Raw genomic sequence first — 21,242 nt, 5'->3', positions numbered from 1 at the left:
CTCAGCCAAAGTGGGAGCAGTCAGACACCTGCAGGGCAGCTCTGGTTCTCTTGCTGCCAAGTTTTAAATCTTTTTCTTTGCAGCTGTATCATTCACTAAGGGTAAGTGCAGACCACAGGGTCTGAAGCTCCTCTCTGCCCAGTATTACATTTTTTCCTCCATGCCAGTGAAGCACCAAAGGAGGAGAAGTTTTATGCTCTTTAATCCATTTGTGCTGCAGTCTATTCATGAAGTTTGTTTAAATCCCTCCTGATTCCCTAATTTATTACACCAAGCTAAAAAATTGGGGAAGTAAAAAAAAAAAAAAAAACCTGTAGGAAAGTTACTTATTGAGGTTGCCAAAGGTTTATGGGAATCTTTAGCTCTCCAGTACCCCCAGCAAGGGCAGTGGTTCAACCTCCAGCCCCCCAGACCAGTCTCAGCTCCAGCCCACCCCGACTGCCCCACCTCCACTTCAGAACCCACAGCAGGCTGGAGGAAAGCTTTGAAAAACTCTATTTTCTTGTCAAGTGTTGTGTTCTTTCAGAGCCAAGCTGGGGATGCCCCAGTTCCTGAGTGTAGAAGCCCAGAGCCTGCTGAGAGCCCTCTTCAAAAGGAACCCCTCCAACCGCCTAGGTACGTCTGGCAGGAGCCTCTCTGCCTCCAGAGCTCCTCTTCCCAGAGTTTTCCTCTCCATCTGCAGTGTCCTGCATTCCTCCCCCTTGGGTACCCCCAGAGAAAGCTGCAAAGAGCAGAGGCAAACCCTGGGTATCCAAGCCCTGGGGATCCAAATGCTGGGGATCCAAACCCTGGGGTCCCAAACCCTGGGAATACAAACCTGGGAATCCAAACCCTGGGGATCCAGACCCTGGGGATCCAAACTCTGGGGATCCAAACCTGGGGACCCAAAGTCCCCAGAGGATCAGAAAAGTGGGGATGTAAATCCTGGGAATCCAAACCCTGGGATCCAAACCCTGGGGACCCAAACCCTGAGGATCAGAAAAGTGGGGATGTAAATCCTGGGAATCCAAACCCTGGGGATCCAAACCCTGGGGACCCAAACCCTGGGAATACAAACCTGGGAATCCAAATCCTGGGGATCCAAACTCTGGGGATCCAAATCCTGGGGATTCAAATGCTGGGGATCCAAACCTGGGGACCCAAACCCTGAGGATCAGAAAAGTGGGGATGTAAATCCTGGGAATCCAAACCCTGGGGCTCCAAACCCTGGGGATCCAAATGCTGGAGATCCAGACCCTGGGAAACCAAGCCCTGGGGATCCAAACCTGGGGATCCAAACCCTGGGGATCAGAACACTGGGGATGTAAATCTTGGGGATCAGAACACTGGGGCCCCAAACCCTGCTGCTAGTTTGTGGTTTCGTTTTTTCAGTGGAGAGAGAAAACCCCTCCCAAACCCCTCCACCATTGATGAAGGGTTTAAGCTCACAGCTGCAGATGCTCCTCCAGCTGAGACAGAGCTTTCTGTTTAATTCTCTGTCATTTCCCTGCCAGTCCCTGGTGGGAGCAGATGAAGGAATCAGATTTGTCTCCCCCTCTCTCACACACATTTTGTTGCTGTCTGTTTGCTGAGCACAATTTCACAGTGGGTTTTCTTCTGTACTGCCCTAAACCTATTCCCTCCTTTCTTACTTTGTTAGTAATCCTATTTAAACTGTGGGAAAGCAGAAGGATGTATTGGATCATGTGTCCTGTGCCATCTGCACCTTTGCTTGGGAGTTTCATGAAGAAATTAATTGCATTTGGCCAGGTGATGGGCAATGCCAGCTGCAGGGTTGTCACTGCAGGCTTGGGCTTTGGCTTTTAAAGGGAAAAAAAAAAAAAAAAAGAACAGTCATACCAGCTGAATGAGATGAAGAGAACAGCACTGGTTTATATTTAATTTTAAAATCACATCTATTTGTGCCACAAATTCTGGAGGTTTCTTCTTCAGAAGTCCCTCCCCAGCTTTCTTGTAGGGTCCCTCCAAGCTCTCCCAGGACCTTCTCAGGCCTTGGGGACAAACTTTCTGGCAGGGCTGTAGCAACAGGACAAGGGGTAATGCTTTTAAACTGAAAGAGGGGAGATTTAAACTAGATATTAGCAGGAAATTCTGTCATTAAGGGTGGTGAAACACTGGGAACAGGTTGCCCAGGGATGGGGGGTAGAAGCCAGATCCATGGGAAGAGTCAAGGCCAGGTTGGAGAGGGCTCTGAGCAGCCTGATGGGGCCATGGGGAAACCCAAATGGCCCAAAAAAGGGTTTTTACCTCTTGACCCATCTGGGAGCTCCTGGAGCTGGAGAGAGGAGAGGGGCAAACACATTTTCCTAGCAGGTTACAACTGCTCCCAGGCAATTTGCTTGGCATTCCAGGAAAATCAGGAGTCCTGGGATTTCTCTGTTTAACCCACAAGCAGCAGAAGAGCCAACACAGATTTTTCCCCACTCCTTCCCTCTCTTCCTTCCTGCTGTTGCCCCCCTGCCTCTGCTGCTTGGGTTTGGTCTGTTCTGCTTTTTTTGTGGCTCCCCACAAGCTGCTGCCCACCCAAAACAGGCATCCAGGGGAATTCCTGCACCCTGACCCTTGAAATAAAAAGCTACTCCCTAAAATAAGGAAAAAAACCTTTGGTTTAGCCACGGCACTCATAGCCCCCTTTTAATAAAAGGGAATTGCTAAGAGTCAGGGCTTTAAACCTGAGGTTTCTTGAAAGGCTGGGAAAGCTGGGAGAAAGGCAAAGGTTATCTGTAAAGCAAACATCCAAGGGAACCAAAATCTCAGAGAGTAACAGAAAAATATATCTCAGTGTTCCAGGGAGAGAGGGGAAAGCTTCAGGAGGCTCTCTCTGGCTCAGCAGATTGAGCAGCAAAACCCAGGAGAATGGAAATGGTCTCGTTGAGCATGAAAGGAAGGAGGATGCTTAATGGTGAGGCCAGGGCTCAGTCCATAAAGGGGCTGCTGCAGCTTTGAGGATTTTTTAAGGGCAAGGGATGAGTCTGAAGTGACAGGAAAAGTTGGCTTAGAGAGCCTGTTTCCAAACCTCAAGAAAATTAACCCCTCATGCTGAAATAAATGACCCATGGTGTGGATCAAACACTGGTTTTCAGCTCTCGTTTGCCCAGTCTGCAGATCTGGGAGGTGTTTGCTTTGGGCTCCAAAGTGGTTTGAACCTTGGCAAAATGAAAAAGGCCAAGCTCTGAAAATCTCTCTTTATTCTGACAACCACCATTTGCCATTTGATTTTGATGCCTCCACAAACTGAATGAAAGAGTGAGGGTGTGTTCTAAAATCTGACTTTGTTTTGAAGCTTTGCATTATGAATGGGAAAAATATTCGAGTTGACAGGAAATACTCAGACCAAGCAGAGAAGGAATTTAATAATCCAGTTTGTCTGATTCTGTGTTTAAGTCTGGTGCCCTTATTAATGATTTAAAACATTTCTTTTAAAGAATGGACAGGCTTCCTCCCTTTGGTATCCCTTGCTGTGGGCACCCTGTTCTTTCCTCAGCCCATATTGCTCTGGTAGCATTGCTCTGATTGGGATCTGAGATTATGGATGATCTTGATTTTAAATTCTTAAACAAAAAAACCTAATTGGAATATCCAGGCAAACAAGAAGTAAGCATCAGGGAAATGTATGGTGTTCATTAGGTTGTCAGGAACTTAGGCCAGGAACTAATTCTTGTTTTTATCCTAATGCCTGGGTCTCCTCAGGCTGGTAAATAGGACTGAAGGTGGAGAAGCATGGCCAAAAATTATAGGGTCAAAGTATGCACCAGTGGGGTCAGAGCAAAAGCCAGATAAATAGCTATTATTGCCTTAATTCTGTGTTCTCAGGGGAGATTTATTCTGCTCTGGCACATAGCTTATAAGATAATGAGGTTTAAAAAGCAAGTTTCACCTTAGATTAACTGTACATCTTTCCTGTGAATGTGTTTCCAAAAAAATCCCTAGCATTAAAGGTTCTGAAGCTGTGGAAGCACTAAAATTTTATTATCTGAAACTAAAGATCTGGAAACTCTTTCTGCTCCTTTTGAATACCCCCATAACCAGCTTCTGAATTTCCCTTTTTTCCCCTGAATGAATCTCAAGGCTCACACTGTCCAGAATGGTTCCATACTCAAAGCCAGTTACAAAGCAGCCCTTGCCCTTTTTCTGCCTGCAGACACTTCTATTACTGCATAAACCAATCTCAGGTAATCAAGTTCTTGGTTATTAGCATGAGTCTGCTTCTGTTCAGCTCCTTGCCCTCTGGAATGGGCTTGGTCTGGAATTATTGATTCCCTGGGGCCCTCGTGGGGCTGGATGCAGGAATATTTATCCACACACAAATCAGTTGCTGGGAATTGGAACTTCACTTTTTGCCAAATTAAGCTATTGCTCTCCTAAATCTCCTGAATATTAAACAAAGCAGAGAAGGAGTCAAGCCCTGGCACTCCTAACAGCTCCTTCTCCCTGTGCCAGGGCTCAGGTGGGAAATGTTAATTTCCCAAATAAATGCCCGTGGTTGCTCCTGCTCACTACAGCCCTCCCAGGGGAGCAGCTGTGGGTGAGACTTCCCCTTGGCTCTGACTTCTGTGGGGAAATAAAAAATAAAATAAAATAAAATAATAGTAATAATAATTAAAAAACCCAGCAGCAAAGCACTGAGATGTTTGGGATGTTCTGGAGAGGATGGGACATTCTCATCACACATGGATGTCCCCATCATCCTCCAAAAGAGGGCCAAGGGAAGGAGGAAGGGACAGAGCAGATGGAGGGCACCAGCAGGTACCTTCCCTCCAGGGAATGCCACCAGGACTGGCAGTGGCTGTGGCACTGATCCCACCCCCACAAAACCAGTTTGGCCCTGGGGCTCTGAGCTGCAGCAGCAGGGAGCAGGGAGCAACCAGTTTGGCCCCTGGGGTCCGTGGCAAAGGGACCTGCTTTGGGGTCTTCTGTTCAGAGAAGGCAGAAGTAAAGAAGGAATTAGATTCCTCACCAGCTCCCAGAAAAGGTTCCCTAAGCAGAGGAAGGGACAGAAGATGAAGGGTGAAGGCAAGGTGCCAGGGGGAGTCAGGGCTTTGGTGCTCACTCCTGGTTTGGAATCTGGCAAAGGGGGGACCTGAAAACCTGGGTGACCCCAAACCCCAGGGAGCTTTTTGGTCTTTTGAGCCTGAGTTTATTCATCCTGCAGCTTTCCCTGGGAATGGGTCAGGGGGAGCAGAAAGGAGCAGCCTGGCCAGAGCCTCAGGACATCCCTCCTGGTGCCTGGGAAAATGCAGCTCCAGCTCCTCAGCCCTGGCACCAGCCTGGATGCTCTCAGCCTGCTCTGGAGCTCCTGCTGGGTGCTCTGCTCAGGGCTCTGTGCTCAGATGGTGCCCCTGGCTTTGTCAGAAGACAGGAGGGGATGGGTTGGGGTTGGAGGAGATGTTTTGCTGCTCTTTGCTAAGTACTCCTCATTTTGCCTCTCTCATTCTCTGCCAGGTGCTGGGTTTGATGGAGTGGAAGAAATCAAGAGGCACCCTTTCTTCCTTACTATAGACTGGAATGTAAGTGCAGCAGCATTGCTTTGGTTGGTTCATTTTGATTTATTTTTTTTTCCTTAGCTAGAATTTTGGTGGCAAACTGCCACACTTTGTAAAGAGCAGCTCAGAGCCTCCAAGAGCCAAAGCTCTCAGGTGTGAGGCTCTGCCTTTGCATGCACACCTGGCAGAATTAGGTTTATGGGTGGACTCAGTGACCTCAAAGGTCTTTCCCAACCTGAGGGATTCTGGGGTTGTTATTCTGCACATGCATTTATCCACACAAAGCCCATACATAATGCATATACATTATTCTGTGCATACACAAGTGACACAAACAGCAAGGGGCTGTTTGGCTCCTCACAGGGCTCCCTGAGCCTGTCTGCAGGATTCTGCAGAATGCTTTCCACCCTCAGACCTAAAAAAGGTGATGATGCCTTGATGTGGGAGCTGCAAATCAGATGCTTCAACTGAGCACCTTTAAATTAAAGGATTCCTGGAATATTCCAACTGCAAAAGAAAACAAAGGCTTGAAGGAGAGAGTCCAGCAGGAAGGGCTCTGCTGCTCCAGGTCTCTGTGTTTCTCTTTCTCAGTTTCACTCCTTGTCCCTTCTCCCAGGCTCTGCCAAGCTGCACTAAATGGGAGTTTGATCTTTCCCAGAGCAGGGACCTCCAGGAATCTTTTTCTTGGAATTATTTGGAGCATCCCCATCTCTGCTCTGACACGTAAGCCAGTAGTAGCTCTGAGGAGACCCCAATTCCCCTGCTTTATGCTGTGGAAATAATTGATTTTTTTTTTTAACCCCTTCTTGTCCCATTTGGCCAAAGTGACCCCAGGACAGGCTCCTGCCCTTCCCCTGTGCTGCCATCACAGCCAACCCACCCTAGGTGTGTGTTCAGCAGGGTGATTTTACACCACTGAGTACCCAGAACCAGCCCAAAGAGGAAGCAGCAGCTCTTTTTACACAGTTTTACAGTCAGCCATCCATTTAACCTCCCAGCTGGCACAGCAAAGCTTTGCTCAGGTGCAGAACCCTTCCCAGCAGCCACACTGGTAAACAAGGATTTATTTTATTGTGTCAGCTCCAGTGCACGTGGCTGCAGGGAGAGATGAGCAGAGAGTTCAGCTGAGACCTGCAGCAGATTAAAGCTGCTCAGGTTTTCAGCATCATGTTCTGTTATTTTTTTTCAATTTGACTTCTTGGCAGGCAAACCTGGAGGCAAACACTTTTCCTTCTTTATCAGGATGCCTGCCAGTGTATCCCTGCTCCTGTCTGCCTCCAGAACTGCCTGGTTTCATTTTATCTGACCCGTGGTGTGGGATTTGTTGTGGCTCTTTAGCACCTGATCTGGACCCACTCTTCAGCACCAGAGTAAGAGGTGCCCTGGATCCTGCTCCCACTGCAGTTCCTGCTAAACCAGCAAAGTTGTGTCTGGCAGAGCCATTCCCCAGCAGCAAAACCAATTTCTCTGGCAAAGCAGATTTTTTGGTGGCCCACAGAGTCCCTTATTTTTTGGCAGAACTCCTTGATGTGATTTGGGTTGCATGCTGGAGGGCTGGATCAATCACAGCCAAGTCTGAGCTGGTTCTGGATGGCCCAGCTGGCTCCTGGTCTCCTGGTGGATGTTCTGGTGTCCAGATTCTCTTCCCTTTTCTGCTTCATCATGAGATTCTACATGGGGACTTGGCATTTATGGAGACAGGAGAGGGAAAAATAGGAAATCCTGAAGTGTTTGAGTGGATGTTAGGAAGAAGTTCTTCAGGAGGAGGGTGCTGAGACTCTGGAACAGATTGCCCAGAGAAGCTGTGGCTGCCCCCTCCCTGGAGGTGTTCAAGGCCAGGTTGGATGAGGCTTGGAGCATCCTGGGCTGGATGAGAGGTGTCCCTGGGCATGGAGCTTGGAGGAGATGATCCCCAAGGTCCCTTCCAACCTCAGCCATTCCATGATTCTGTGATTCTGTACTTTATTATGATTATTTTCTGTGTTCCTCTACTGTTCCCACAGCCCTCAGCTTTGCAGTCATACACAGGCCAGGAGCACACCCCTTAGAATGAGGAGCCTGGAGCAGGGAGAGGTTTTTTTCCTGTTTCTGTGTCTGCTCAGTAACCTCAGCACAGAGAACTGAGGCTCTGCAGCTTGGGGAGGTGTTCAGCAAAGTCAGTGCTGGGCTGTGAGACTCCTCAAAACCACCTCGTGATGCTTGGGGGTCATTTCATTTCTTTAGGGAACAATTTCATGGCTGCCCTGAAGGAATTGCAGGGGTTTTCCATCATTGGAAAATCATCATTTTCTATCATTTCCATGGTTAGGGAAATACCCACCAGGAAAAAGGATGCATGACCATGACTTGGAGCTAGAGAGGGAGGTGGATTTCATTGCCCTCTAATTCTGCTGTGGCTGTACAGACCCATTTTAACCCAGTATAACCAGTGCTTATTGCACTGGTGACAGATGGATCATTGCTCCTCAGATCAGCTCCCATCTTTTGTCATGTGTTTGCTCCTTTAATCCTCATTTTCCTGTCACTCCTGGAGATCCTGGGAGGCCCATCCAGTTCCAGACCTGTTCCCTATGGAGAGCAGGGACAGGGAAGGATCAGGCACAGATGTTCAGTGCTGGGCTCTGGACTGGAACAGGAAAAAAAGGCTCTGATGCCCTCATTTTGTTCTTCCATCACCAGTCCAGAACCCCTCACACTGACTGGCAGGCAGCAGGGCTTGGACATTGGTTTCTTTTGTTTCTTGGTAGCATCAGGAGCTCAGAGAGCAAGAGGAGAGCTCTCCTGGAGAGATCCTGAGCTGTCTTGGCAGCTGCTGTAGCTGCTGAAACCACCTTGCAGCTGTAGGAAAATGACCCTGCATCAGGAGCCCCCTGATCCCAAAGTCTTTCCTATTTTTCCTTAAACCCAGGCAGACAGAACCTCCCGTGCCCATCAGCACCCAGCTCCAAACACCCCAAGTTGAGCACCAGAGGCACCTGCAGACAGCCTGAAACTTGAGTTTTATGCCCAAATCTAACCTGTGGCATGAGCTCAGCTCTGTGCCAGTCTCATCTTCAGAACTATTGTCACCCAGTAGCAAAAGTCCCAGTTCCCAGGCTGAAAAATAGCTGAAGGGTTCAGCAAGTCCCTCTGCTGTCAGCAATTTAGATCTTTTGTTCAGTGACCGTGCTGTCTGTCCTGAGGAGGATGGGATGGACAGAAAGGAGATCAGAGGTTGAGATCCTTCTGAGTTTTGTCTCCTGACTGCCCTTGCAAACCCTTTGGTTCCTAACAGGAGCAGCTGAGCTCAGGTGATTGCAGCCAGGGGCTGAAAAAGCACAGTCTGGTTCCTGGGTTGTATTATTATTATTATTATTATTATTATTATTATTATTATTATTATTATTATTATTATTATTATTATTATTATTATTGCTGTTTCTTCCTTCCAGGCCATGCAGACAGAACTGCTGTTTTTTCATTCAAAATGAAAACTTCAGTCCCTTTTTTTTTTTTGCAGCCTGGAGCTGGGAGGGGGCTGTAAGGAGCAGTCTGGGTTTAGCTGAAGGCTGCACTGGAGCTGGAGGAGGTGACATTGGGTGACAAATAGAGCTGAGGGAAGGGCTGGGCAGCACCTGGACTTTCTTCTAGCTCCTGCAATATTAATCAGAGACCAAACTAAACTGCAAACATCAGTTGTTTAACTGCAGGTTTTTACCAGCAGCAAGAATTGAGCCCAAGGTCTGAATTCTGCTGGCTTTTCCCTCTGCTGCAGGCAGTAACATTAAGGCACTAAACCAGGAGAGCAGAAGCATTTTAGAAGGCAGCTCATCCTTTTGTCTGCTTATTGGGTTCCCCCTGACAGGTCTGTGCATCGAGGCAGCTGATCCTCACACTACAAGTGTGTCAGGGCAGCATCTTTCTCTTTCTAGAAGGTGTCTGAAGAATAATTCAGTTCTTCATCAAAGAAGCCCAGCTGAGGAAATGACTAAATAGTTTTTAATTAAATTAAACTGTTTTCTATTTCTTGATACTTGCCAGGGACAAGAACCAGGGCATTAACATCTCTGGATTGTTTTGTTTTGGGTTTTTTGTTTTGTTTTTTTTTTTTTTTTTGGTGGTGCATTTTTGTGTAAAGATGCTGAAAAAAGTTATGTGCTCATAAATAACAAGAGAGGTGCACGTCAGAGCATGGTGTTACTGCCCTCCCAGCTGAGGAGGTGCCAGGTGAAGCTCATCTCAGGGATCTGCATCACATACACACAGACACTGCCTCTCACCTCCTTGCTTGTCACCACCAGCTCCATCCCCCCCCCCCACTGCTCCCCTGGGCCAGACCTTCTTCTCTTCCTTAGGTTTTCCCTTGGTTCTGCTTCTCTATTCAACCCTTCAGCCTGACCCCCCAGCAGATCAGACCTCCCCCCCCTGATGCCCCACGGCTTTCTTGGCAGCTTTTGGTGGCAACTTCATCCTGACATTCACCTCCCACCCCCTGCCCTCTCACCAGAGAATCCAGGAGCTCAGGTCTTGGGTTGAGACTGGGACCACCAGGCAGCCAGGCTGGCCCAGTGCTGGTTCTGGTGTCCGGGGCTGGTTCTGGTGTGCCTTACTGGTTCTTGTGTCCATTGATGGTTCTGGTGTCCAGTGCTGGTTCTTGCTGTCCCTTACTGGTTCTTGTGTCCATTACTGGTTCTTGCTGTGCCTTACTGGTTCTTGCTGTCCCTTACTGGTTCTTGTGTCCATTACTGGTTCTTGCTGTCCCTTACTGGTTCTTGTGTCCATTACTGGTTCTTGCTGTGCCTTACTGGTTCTTGTGTCCATTGGTGGTTCTGGTGTCCAGGGCTGGTTCTGGTGTCCTTTACTGGTTCTTGCTGTCCCTTACTGGTTCTTGTGTCCATTACTGGTTCTTGCTGTGCCTTACTGGTTCTTGCTGTCCCTTACTGGTTCTGGTGTCCATTACTGGTTCTTGTGTCCAGTGCTGGTTCTTGCTGTCCCTTACTGGTTCTTGTGTCCATTACTGGTTCTTGCTGTGCCTTACTGGTTCTTGCTGTCCCTTACTGGTTCTTGCTGTCCATTACTGGTTCTTGCTGTGCCTTACTGGTTCTTGTGTCCATTGATGGTTCTGGTGTCCCTTACTGGTTCTGCTGTCCAGTGCTGGTTCTTGCTGTGCCTTACTGGTTCTTGTGTCCATTCATGGTTCTGGTGTCCATTCATGGTTCTGGTGTCCATTCATGGTTCTGGTGTCCTTTACTGGTTCTTGCTGTCCCTTACTTGTTCTTGTGTCCCTTGCTGGTTCTTGTGTCCCTTGCTGGTTCTTGTGTCCCTTGCTGGTTCTTGTGTCCCTTACTGGTTCTTGTGTCCCTTACTGGTTCTTGCTGTCCATTACTGGTTCTTGACAAGGATATTGCTGGTTCCTGACAAATAATGATCACCTCTAAAGCAGCCACCACCTCCTCCTGGTATTTCTCTGTGCTCGTGGACATTTCTGTGCTGCAGAACCCAGCCCTGTCCTGGTGTCCCCGTGGCACACTCCATGCTGGCCAGCAGGTTTCCAGAGGCCTCAGACAGAATATTGACAGAATCACAGAGTTTTCAGGCTTGGCAAAGACCTCCAGGATTGCTGCACCCAACCAGCAACATCCCCCAACCTGCCCCAAAAAAAGCAAAAAAAAAACCCTAAAGTAAAACATCAGCATCACCGTGCCCTCTGGAGCATGTCCTGGAGTGCCTCATCTGTGCAGTTTTTAAATACCTCCAGGCAGGGTGGTGGCTTCATTAGAATTATTAAGGCTGGCAAAGACCTTGAGGGTCATTGAGTCCAACCACAGCATCCTCATCCTCACTCATTCCTGCACGGATGGCAGGGAGCTGGGAGAGGACACCCCAAAGCTGGGAGGGGAGCCTGGCTCCAGGTGCTGGAGGTGCTGGAGGTGGTTGCTGATTGGGATCTGGTTTTCTCCTTGCAGAAACTCTACAGGAAGGAGATCAAGCCCCCCTTCAAGCCTGCAGTGGGGAGGCCAGAAGACACTTTTCATTTTGATCCTGAGTTCACATCCCGGACCCCCACAGGTCAGTGAGGTGCCAGGGGCAATGCATCCACTTTGCCTTCCCCTCCCCAGGCATCTGACACCTGGTAGGAAGCAAAGACTGGTTTGGCTTTGCTTTTCCCCCCCCCAAAAAAAAGCAGCTCAGAAATGTTTCACCAGCTTCCCATTGATTTGTCTTCATGAGGAGAGATTTCACGTTTTTCGTAGGAAAAATAACTATTGATTTGCTACTTTATGACTCTTCTTTATTGCTCTGCTTGCATAGCTGAATTTAACCACTTAATTCCTTCCACTTCAGAGGGAATTCTGTATTTTTATTTTGTATTTTAACCAGTTGGTATGTAATTATGTTTTCCATCACTGGTTTCTTTAATTGTGAAATCCTACAGACTCTGGGCTGCTGGAAGTTAGTACCTTGTTCATGAGAAAGAAGAGCCATCAAATCAAGAGCAAATAAAGTGTGAGGGAACCTGAGCACTGTGTGCTCTGCTGTACCCAGCCAGCTACCCAGGAATTCTCAGTTCCTTATGAAAACACCTAAAGAAACCACAGCTGGGGAGGGTGATCTCCTTAAAGCTTTGCAGAGCTTTAAGTGAAGTGCAGCTCCTCTGGGTTTGGGAGGATGGGGGGACAGGGACCAGGAGCTGCTCCCGAGTTCCCTCATTCCAAAGGCAGAATCATTCAGGGCTCTTTTCTCTCCAACAATTCCTCCCTTGGATTTGCCAAGGAACAGTTTGCCCAGGGAGGTGGCTGAGGTCCCATCCCTGGAGATGTTCAGGAGGCTCTGAGCACCCTGATCTAATGAGGGGGTCCCTGATACTGCAGGGCTTGGACTGGGGGACCTGGAGAGGTCCCTAAGCACCCAGATTATTCAGTGATGCTATGTCAGGAGTAGGAGTGGGGCAAAAATCTCCTTGAAGTTTGGTTAAAACACTCCTAGACATCTTGTTCACCTGGGGACAGCCCAACCAGCATCTTCCCTGGAATTGTTCCCAGCTCCTGAATCAGCTGCAGGAAGAGCACCTTGAGTCCGGGTCCCCAGACATCACCCAGACCTGTGTCATTTCTGTCCCCAGGTGTGCTCTGAGGACAGGTGCCCCAGTTTCAGCTTCTCTCCAGCCCCTGGACAACCTCTGCTAAGCCAAAGGGCCTGTCCCTGGGCTTTCTCCCAGCCTCTGCCTTCTCTCCCTGCACGGGCTCCTGGCACAGGAGTGTAGGAATGTCTGAGAGTGAACAAGCACTGGGATAAAAACCTCCTTACCCAGGAGGAGAGATCCCTGCAGACACCAGCCCTGCACTGCTCCTGTCCAGAGGGAAGGGATGGAGGAGGCTCCCCAAAGCCTTGATGTGAAGGTCCATGATGTTCTGCTTGCTCTCAGGGCTGGTGCTTTCCCTTCCAGATGCTCTGCTGCTATTTTTTTTTTGGTCATTTCTGGAGCTCACTGGGCTGTTTCTCTTCCCTTCTCCTGCAGATTCCCCAGGTGTTCCTCCAAGTGCCAACGCTCATCACCTCTTCAGAGGCTTCAGCTTTGTTGCCTCCAGCTTGGTGCAGGAGCCTGCCCAGCCAGATGTGCACAGAATCCCTGTGCATCCCATCGTGCAGGTACTGCTGCTGGGGGCCCTTCCCACTGCCCCTGGAGCCCTTCCCACTGCCCCTGGAGCATCCCTTGCCCTTTCCAGCTGCCCCTGGAGCATCCCTGGCCCTTCCCACTGCCCCTGGAGCATCCCTGGCCCTTCCCACTGCCCCTGGAGCATCCCTGACCCTTCCCAGCTGCCCAGGAGATGGGAAACAAGAACCTTTGTCCCTCCAGGCTTTTTTTTCTTTAAGTCCCCAAAGAAAACTTCCTAAAGGAGACAAGAGCCACAGCTCACCACAGCTGGAGGGCGAGGACCTTCTGGTGTCCTGACACCCCCTTCCAGCTGTGCAGCAGTGTTGTCCCTGCAGAGGGGACATGTCATGCTCCACGTGTCCCCATGGACCATTGGCTTGGTGCAGTCTGTGCTGGAAAATGAGCCCACGATGGGGCTTGGAGGATCCTGGGCTGGGGGAGGTGTCCCTGCCCAGGCAGGAGGTTTGGGTCTTGATCTTTAAGGTCCCTTCCAGCCCAAACCATTCCATGATTCTATCAACTGGAGCTCCCCCAGACGTGGAGCCCAAGCTCCTGGGTGGAAGAGGCCACCCTGCTCCTGCTGCTCCTGCCCAAGAGCCTGGGGGTGACATGGGGGGGGTGGCAGACACTTGGGATCTGGCTGCCATTTGCCCAAAATTTGCTGTCCAGTTGGTGCCATTTAAACCAGGAACACATCCCTGCAAAAGCTTCAGGACATCAGAGGAGGTGATGGATTCCTCTGGGAGAGCCCCTGCCTGTGCTTTTTGTATTTTTCATCCCTGTTTTTTTACAGGGATGAAATTTAAATTCTTAGATTTATTATTAAATTATTAGATTTATGATTACATTATTAAATTTGCAGTGGGATAGTTGATGTTCCTACAGATTCAAGGTGCAAGTGAAATGTTACCCAAGGCACTGCACCCCAGGAACTGGGTGTGTGTTCCCTTGCCTTGCCTCAGAAAAGTGCTCTGAATGCTTCCACATGCCTGGCTTACCCATGTGAGGCTTCTCTGGGGCCTTTGCTGGGTGACATTTTCACAGACAGAGGATCCTAAAGGGTTTTTAAGAGCTGCTGGGAATTTTCCTGAGTCCTGGGATAGAACCTGGAGGCCTCAGGTTTGGGTTTTTCCATCTGAGCAGTTCAGCTGCCCAGGCATTTCCCAAAGGGTTTGTGAGCTCACGGTGCCAGAGTGAATCCTGTATCCTTCAGTAAATAAAATGAGAGATTTTAGAGTGCTTTCCCACTCTTTTCACCAGCAATAGATTATCTTAATTCAGGTTGCCTTACAACAGGACCTTTCCCTCACAGGGAGATCCTGGAGGAGATGCCCAGGATCTGGAGGCACATCCCAGGGGTGGGGGGTCTGTTCTGAAACCTGGGGAGCTACAAGTGGTTTTTCATTTATCTGCCCTCTGGATTGTAGGTTTTTATTGTCAGAATGTGGGGGGATGTCAGGGGATTTGGGCCCACAGTTTCCTGAGAATTCCTGAGAGGAAGAGGCTATCCACATAGTTTAGAAAGTCATGAGGGGTTTTTGTGCCATTACTTCCATTTTTTTCCATGACTTCCATTCCACATGGAGGATTGGAAAAAGGTAAAAAGGGAGGTACTTGTTTAGGTAAAGAGCTGCAGAATTTTTTAGCTGGACTTAGGAAATGTCTAAGGAGAGGAGAGCTTGGGGAAGGTCCCTCCATGAAGGGGAAGCTGCTCCTGGCGTGGGCACATCCATGTCCTCATCTCCCTTTTTCCTGTCCCTCCAGCAGCTCCATGGGAACAACATTCACTTCACAGATGGGTATGAGATCAAGGAGGACATAGGAATTGGCTCCTACTCTGTGTGCAAGAGATGTGTTCATAAAGCCACAGAAACAGAGTTTGCAGTGAAGGTAAGGACAGCTTCACACCTTCTAAGGAACGAGCTGGCTCTGCCCACCTGGGCACTGGGGCAGAAAGGGGGGGGATTTCTTGGCTGGTTCTTTGCTGCTTGTCTTGTTGAGTTGGTTTTTATTATTATTTATTATTATTGTTGTTGTTATTTTATTATTATTATTGTTGTTGTTGTTGTTGTTGTTGTTATTATTATTATTATTATTATTATTACTATTATTATTATTATTATTATTATTTCTTTTGGAAGATGCCAGGTTTCATGGTAAGCCCTGTTTTATTTAAGGCAGACCCTCCCCTCATCAAGGTAAATTCTTGGGATGGAAAACAATTTTACAGACTTGCATGGGAAGCCTGCTAATCACCTCACCCCTGTAAGCTGTAGGTTTTCACAGAACCCACATTGAATCAGGAGAAGAACATAAAATAATCGTGAATTTTAAAGATCGGGTTTTTTGTTCTCAAGTTATTTAGTTCTGACATTTTTGATTGTGATTAGATGAGGTGAAAAAAACCCCATGATCACCTGCAAAAAGCTTGGGTTTCCTTTTGTTTGCCTGACATTCAGCTCCAACAAAGCTACACAAAGGAGCAACAAGCCCAGGGATGAATAATCAGGAATTCAGTGGGTCAGGGAGCTGCAGCAATGGTACCAAAACTGCCCCAGCAGCTCAGAGGCCAGAAAGCTGCTGAGATGTGGGGTGTGGGGACCTTGCTGGGAGGGAAAAACTTGAGCAGAGCTCCTTGGAAGTTGTGCTCAGAGCCCTGAGTCCCAGTCTGTGCTGGGTGTTGAACAAAGAGGATGGAGCAGAATCCGTGGCTGTGGCTGCCAGGGGCACAGCTCAGGGGAGGAGCTCCAAACATTCGGTTTGCTTTAAGGAAAAGGTGTAAAAATTCAAAGTAGGTTAGAAAAGTATTTCGTGGTTTTGTTGTTTTTTACCCCGAAGAGACCGAAGTGGATTAAATGAGGAAATATTCCATAGGGTTTGAAGAAACACAGAGGGCTGAGTCAGGTCCTCTCAGGCCGTGTGATCTCCTGGGTACAAACTGCTTTTACCTGAGCATCAGACAAAAAGCAGCTCCCTGAAACCAGAACACAGAGAAATGTGTTTCCCAGGCTTGCAGGAAATGGAGGTTCTGGCCCATTCCTGCTCCACTTTTCTTATATTAAATTGTATAACTTAAGGTGGCTTCCCAGCTAGGTGGTGGGTTTGCTTTTATATGAGATGGTGAGAGCTGAGAGAAGTGACCAGAACTGCAGCCAGGGCAGATAAAGGAGCTGCAGGGAGTCAGTACAGTCACATCAAACATTTTATTCAGTTTTATTTCCCATTACAAGGCTGAGTGATCATGCAGCACCCAGGGAAGTTGTGATTCCTCCCCGAGGCAGCCACAGAAAGCTGGAAACAAGCAATAGGTGACAATCTGTTGATGTCCCAGTTCAGACACGGTTGGTTTTTCTGGGCTAGATCATCAGGAGCATGGAGCCAGCAGCAGGTCTGTGGGCTGGCACCTGAGTGTGCTGGGATTTTCATTGCTAATGAATGGGAAAATGAGGTTTTTCCAGTGCTCAGGTGGTTTGTGGACAGATGGCATTCTGTTAGGGTAGGTCTGGGTTCTGGGTGTGTGATGAGCAAGATGCTAAAGGAACAGCCTTGATAAATCTTGTTTGTGCTGAGCAGTGCTGAGAGGTCTGGCAGTGAAATGCAGCCAGCATGAAGCCACAGCAGAACCATGGAATGGGTTGGGTTGGAAAAGGGACCTTAAAGCTCCTCCAGTCCCAACCCCATGGGCAGGGACACCTCCCCCAGCCCAGGGTGCTCCCAGCCCCATCCAGCCTGGGCTGAGACCCTGCCAGGGATGGGGCAGCCACAGCTTCTCTGGGAAACCTGGCACAGGGGCTCAGCACCCTCAAATTCAAGAATTTCTTCCCCGTCTCCAACCTCAATCTCCCCTTTCTCCCCAAGTTTTAACCCATTTCCCTTCTCCTCTCCCTACCCCCCCGTGTCCAAAGCCCTCCCCCAGCTTTCTTGGAGCCCCTTCAGATATTGGGAGGTTGCTCTGAGCTCACCTGGGAGCCTCCTCTGCTCCAGGCTGAACAACCCCAATCCCTCAGCCTGTCTGCACAGGGGAAGTGCTCCAGCCCTCACTTATTTATTATTTATTATTTATTATTATTATTGCTGTTGTTTCCTTATGATTACTCATTATGATGGAGCACCTCAGCCCAGAGCAAAACTCAACCCATGGAGACACTGAAACCTCCAGAAGAGTTTCCTGCTTTGATTGCCAGCTTTAGGCAATAGATTTCATGAATCTTTCCTCTTTTTGCTCCTTTCTTGGCTTCCCAGCCTTGATCCTGCCAGCCAGGACAGGCAGGAGCCCCAGAGTGACCCAGGCCCAGGTGGAGCCCAGAGCTGGGCTTGGAGATGCTTTTTGGGTTTCTGGGTGCTGCCTCTCTGCCTGCTCCTCCTGCCCCTGTATCCATTGCACTTCCCACTCGATTTTTATTGCAGCTTCTCTCATTTTCTCACTTTCACAGAGCTGCCAGGGTGCCACCCCTTGCAAGCTGGCAGACAGCACAGGGGTGGCAGCTGCTGTTGCCAGAATCACAGATCAGTCCTTTGGACAGATCCCTGTAATCAGCCTCTGCCCATCATTTCCTCAGGCTTCCCTAAAACCTAACATTTGTGGGGAAAAGAATCTGGGGTTTCCCTCATTCCGGTGACACGAGGTGTGTCCCTCACTGAGGGGCTTTTGGGAGCCCCCCCCCAGATCCCTCTGCACCTGTAGGCATCTAATTCCTAAATCCTAATATTCCTAAATCCATCCCTGGACCTACAGGGGAGCATTTCCTTGCACCCTGTTCCCTCTCCTTTTCCATGGCTGCTGGAAAAATGAAAAGCTAATAATAAATTCTACATCCATTCCAGACGTGCCCTCAGGCCCCTCAATGCAATATTTAAGAATTCAGAATTTTATCTCCACTTCTGACAGGGCTGAAAGAGACAAAAATGGTCGGAGAGAGCCAGGTTTGCTGAGTCTGCCTTGGCCAGGGCAGGGACACAGTGGGTTGGCACATCTTTGTATCCTCTGCTTCTGCATGGACAGCCTCTGAGGTCCTTTTAAAATTATTTATTTTAAATTATTTTAACTCTTTTAAATTATTTTACTCTTACCCTCTCTTCCCAGCTCGTTCCCAAGTGGAAAAAAATAGAAAGTTCCAAATACCAGTGTGTTGCTCATTCTACAGAAAGCTTTGTAAGACACTGGTAGAAAGATGTGGGATAAAGAGAAAAGAGTGTTTCTCCTCCAACAGACCTCTAACATCTCTCAGATTCTTCTGCTGGAATATTGATCACCTGGGATCCAGCAGGTGAAAAGATTTTTAATAGTGCTGCCAGGCAGAGCTCTGAGCTCCCCGTGGGTGTAAATGCAGCAGCCAGGTGAAAAGGGAAGGAAAATCAGACCCAGGAATTTCACTCCCATCAGTAGCTAGAGAAAAGGAGTCAATTAAGTTAAAAAAAAATATGCTAGAGCAAATGGGAGGGATTTGTGAGGGTGGAAGGGAGTCTGGAGTGGAAGCCCAGGGAGAGGAAGGGTGAAAACTTGTCTGGCTGCAGCCTCCCCAGACACGTTCATTCCTCTTTGCTTTCATTGCCTGCTGTGATGGACTCAGCTCATGCACAGGAGGGAAATGTGAAGGTTTCAACACCAGGATCAGGCAAGGATTGCATAAATATGTTGCCAGTCTGGCTAAAGTTTAATTAATAATACTGAGAAACAAATCCACGAATTTCTGTCTTCCTAAGGAGCTTGGATATAAGGGAGCTTTGCCTGTGGTAGCTGGGTAGGACAATGTCCTGGTGTGGTACCCAGGGGTTAAGGTGGAACATAAATAAATGAGAGAAAATCTAGATCAGAAAATATGCAAGATTTACAGGGCCAGCTGTGTCAAGAGAGCTACAAATCCGTGGGATGTAAGGCAGACAAGTCCAGTGGGATGCAATAAAAACCTATAAATATCTGGGAGGTGATATAAATGATGGATGGCAAGCATTTGGCTGCTAAAGGCAGCAAGACAAGACAGAACGTCTTGAAGCTAAAAAAAGGGAATCTGGGGGACAAGAAAAAAAGGCTGATGGTGAGATCAGACAGCCAGACTGGTCCAGGAGAGGGCTGGGATCACCTCCCCCTGGCAGCCACAGGACTTGGATCTGCCACATGAAAAGCAGGGCCAGAGGGGTAAAACCTCTTCCCACCTTGATAAAGGAGGAATCCTGATTTCTGGAGCTGGGATTGAGGAAGTCTTGTTGTCCAGACAGTTCAGTAAGAGGTGTTTCTCCTTGTTTGAGGGATGCTGTGGGGTGGCAGCAGCTCTGGGAGGCTCTGGGGGAGGTTTCAGAGCAGACTTAGGGATGAATCTCTGGGCTGCTTTGGGTTTGCAGAGGATGGGGCTGTTTCCCAGAGCTCTTTGCAAAGAAAAAACCCTCCTGATGAGCCCTGGACCTGAGCTGGGATCCCAGGTGGATCTGGTGAGGGTTCTCAGAGAGATGTGATGGGAGGAGAAAATTATCTGTAGGGAAGTGGGTGAGGCAGCAAAGTCTGGTGGAGAAATCCTGGGGGGCTTCTTCTGCAAAGAGCAAAGGTGGTTCCAGCAGGCAGGGCCAGTGCTGGATGGGGAATTTTGGGCTGGATGGGATCAAGGTGCTGCAGGAGACTGAGGAAAGGAGCAGAGGAAGGAATTAAAAGTGGAGGAATGGAGGTGGGTCCCTCCTTAGACTCAGCTTTGGAGGCAGTGGTGGCTGGGCAGGGGTTGTGCATCCCTCTGGTGAAGGGAGCTCTGGGTGCCTCTGGCCCTGGCACAGCTCAGGGCTGTAGGGTGATGGTGTTGCTCATTGCTAACTGGGTTTTCCTGAGACTCAGGACCAGGTTCCCACAGCTTAGTGATACCATGTTCCTCTTTTCCAGCTTGCTCTCCAAATGCCTTGGGGTTTTTTTATAGAATTGGCTGGGTTGGAAGGGACCTCAGAGCTCATCAAGTCCAACCCTTGATCCACTCCCCCCGTGGTTCCCAGCCCATGGCACTGAGTGCCACATCCAGGCTCTTTTGAAATATCTCCAGGGATGGAGAATCCACCCCTTCCCTGGGCAGCCCATTCCAATGGCTGAGCACCCTCTCTCCAAAGAATCCTTTCCTAATATCCAACCTAAACCTCCCCTGGCAGAGCTCCAGCTCTGCCAGGGGAGGTTTAGGTTGGATATTAGGAAAAAATTCTTTAGTCTGTGCCCTCTTATCCTACTGATATCTGCCTGACCCCCCCCTGGCTCCAACCTCCTTTCAGGGAGTTGTAGAGAGTGATGAGGTCTCCCCTGAGCCTCCTCTTCTCCAGCCTCAACACCCCCAGCTCCCTCAGCCCTTCCTCACAGGACTTGTGCTGGATCCCTTCCCAGCCTCCTTGCTCTTCTCTGGACCTGCTCCAGCACCTCAATCTCCTTCCTGAGCTGAGGGGCCCAGAACTGGACACAGGACTCAAGCTGTGGCCTCCCCAGGGCTGAGCACAGGGGCAGAATCCCTTCCCTGGACCTGCTGGCCACGCTGTTCCTCAGCCAGGCCAGGGACAGGGCTTGGTCCTGGGTGGCTCTGTTCCTCTTCTGGGGCCATTTAAACCCTGCTTCTTCTTCTTGCCTCCCCTCTCCTTGCCCTGATTCTCCCTTGTGATGGGCTCAGAAGCTGCTGTGATGGTTTTCCCTGTTGGCAGCAGCAGTGGGACCAGCATTGCTTTTCTGGGCTGGAATCTCAGCCTGCCCCAGGGATGTGTCCCAGGGCTGGGCAGAGCATCCTACAACCCTGCAGAGCCATCCTGCCTCCAAAACCCACCCTTCCTCCCTCAGAGGAGCCTGCCTGGCTGGCAAGGGCCACTGGAGCAAATTTCTGCTTCTGCAGAGCTTAAGAAATGGTTTCTGGTGGGTGAGAGCTGGTGACTGAGTCCTGCAGCCCCAGGTGAGAGCCTGGGAGAGCTGAGCTGGCAGCCAGGGCCATGCTCTGTGCTGCAGGATGGGGATGTCTGACCCACACATCCTGAGCTGGTGGGCAGCCCCTGCCTCCCAGAGCATTGCTAATTAGGCCTCTTTCTTCTAATAGTCATTTTCAGTGTTTTCTTGAAAGATTTAAGCCTGGAGGAGGGGAATGAATCTCTGGAGCTAATCACAGCTAATAGCCCAGCAAACA

The 21,242-nt window shown here is 49.2% G+C and overlaps 1 protein-coding gene across 3 annotated transcripts in view; it reads left to right on the top strand.

Moving 5' to 3' along the window:
• RPS6KA2 (ribosomal protein S6 kinase A2) overlaps nt 1-21,242 on the top strand; it is a 157,442-nt gene that overhangs the window by 123,190 nt on the left and 13,010 nt on the right. For 2 of the 3 annotated variants that reach the window (XM_071738827.1, XM_071738825.1), the window contains exons 10-14: nt 527-615; nt 5,443-5,507; nt 11,429-11,531; nt 12,982-13,112; nt 14,884-15,009. In XM_071738827.1, coding sequence (XP_071594928.1) covers nt 527-615; nt 5,443-5,507; nt 11,429-11,531; nt 12,982-13,112; nt 14,884-15,009 — 514 coding nt within the window. The remainder of the gene's footprint in view (nt 1-526; nt 616-5,442; nt 5,508-11,428; nt 11,532-12,981; nt 13,113-14,883; nt 15,010-21,242) is intronic. The other variant, XM_071738826.1, reaches the window with a different exon arrangement.

This window comes from Heliangelus exortis, chromosome 3 (assembly GCF_036169615.1).
Source record: "Heliangelus exortis chromosome 3, bHelExo1.hap1, whole genome shotgun sequence".
Lineage (NCBI taxonomy): Eukaryota > Metazoa > Chordata > Aves > Apodiformes > Trochilidae > Heliangelus > Heliangelus exortis.
The sequence above is the reverse complement of the archived record's forward strand: the minus strand, read 5'-3'. Positions and strand labels throughout refer to the sequence as shown.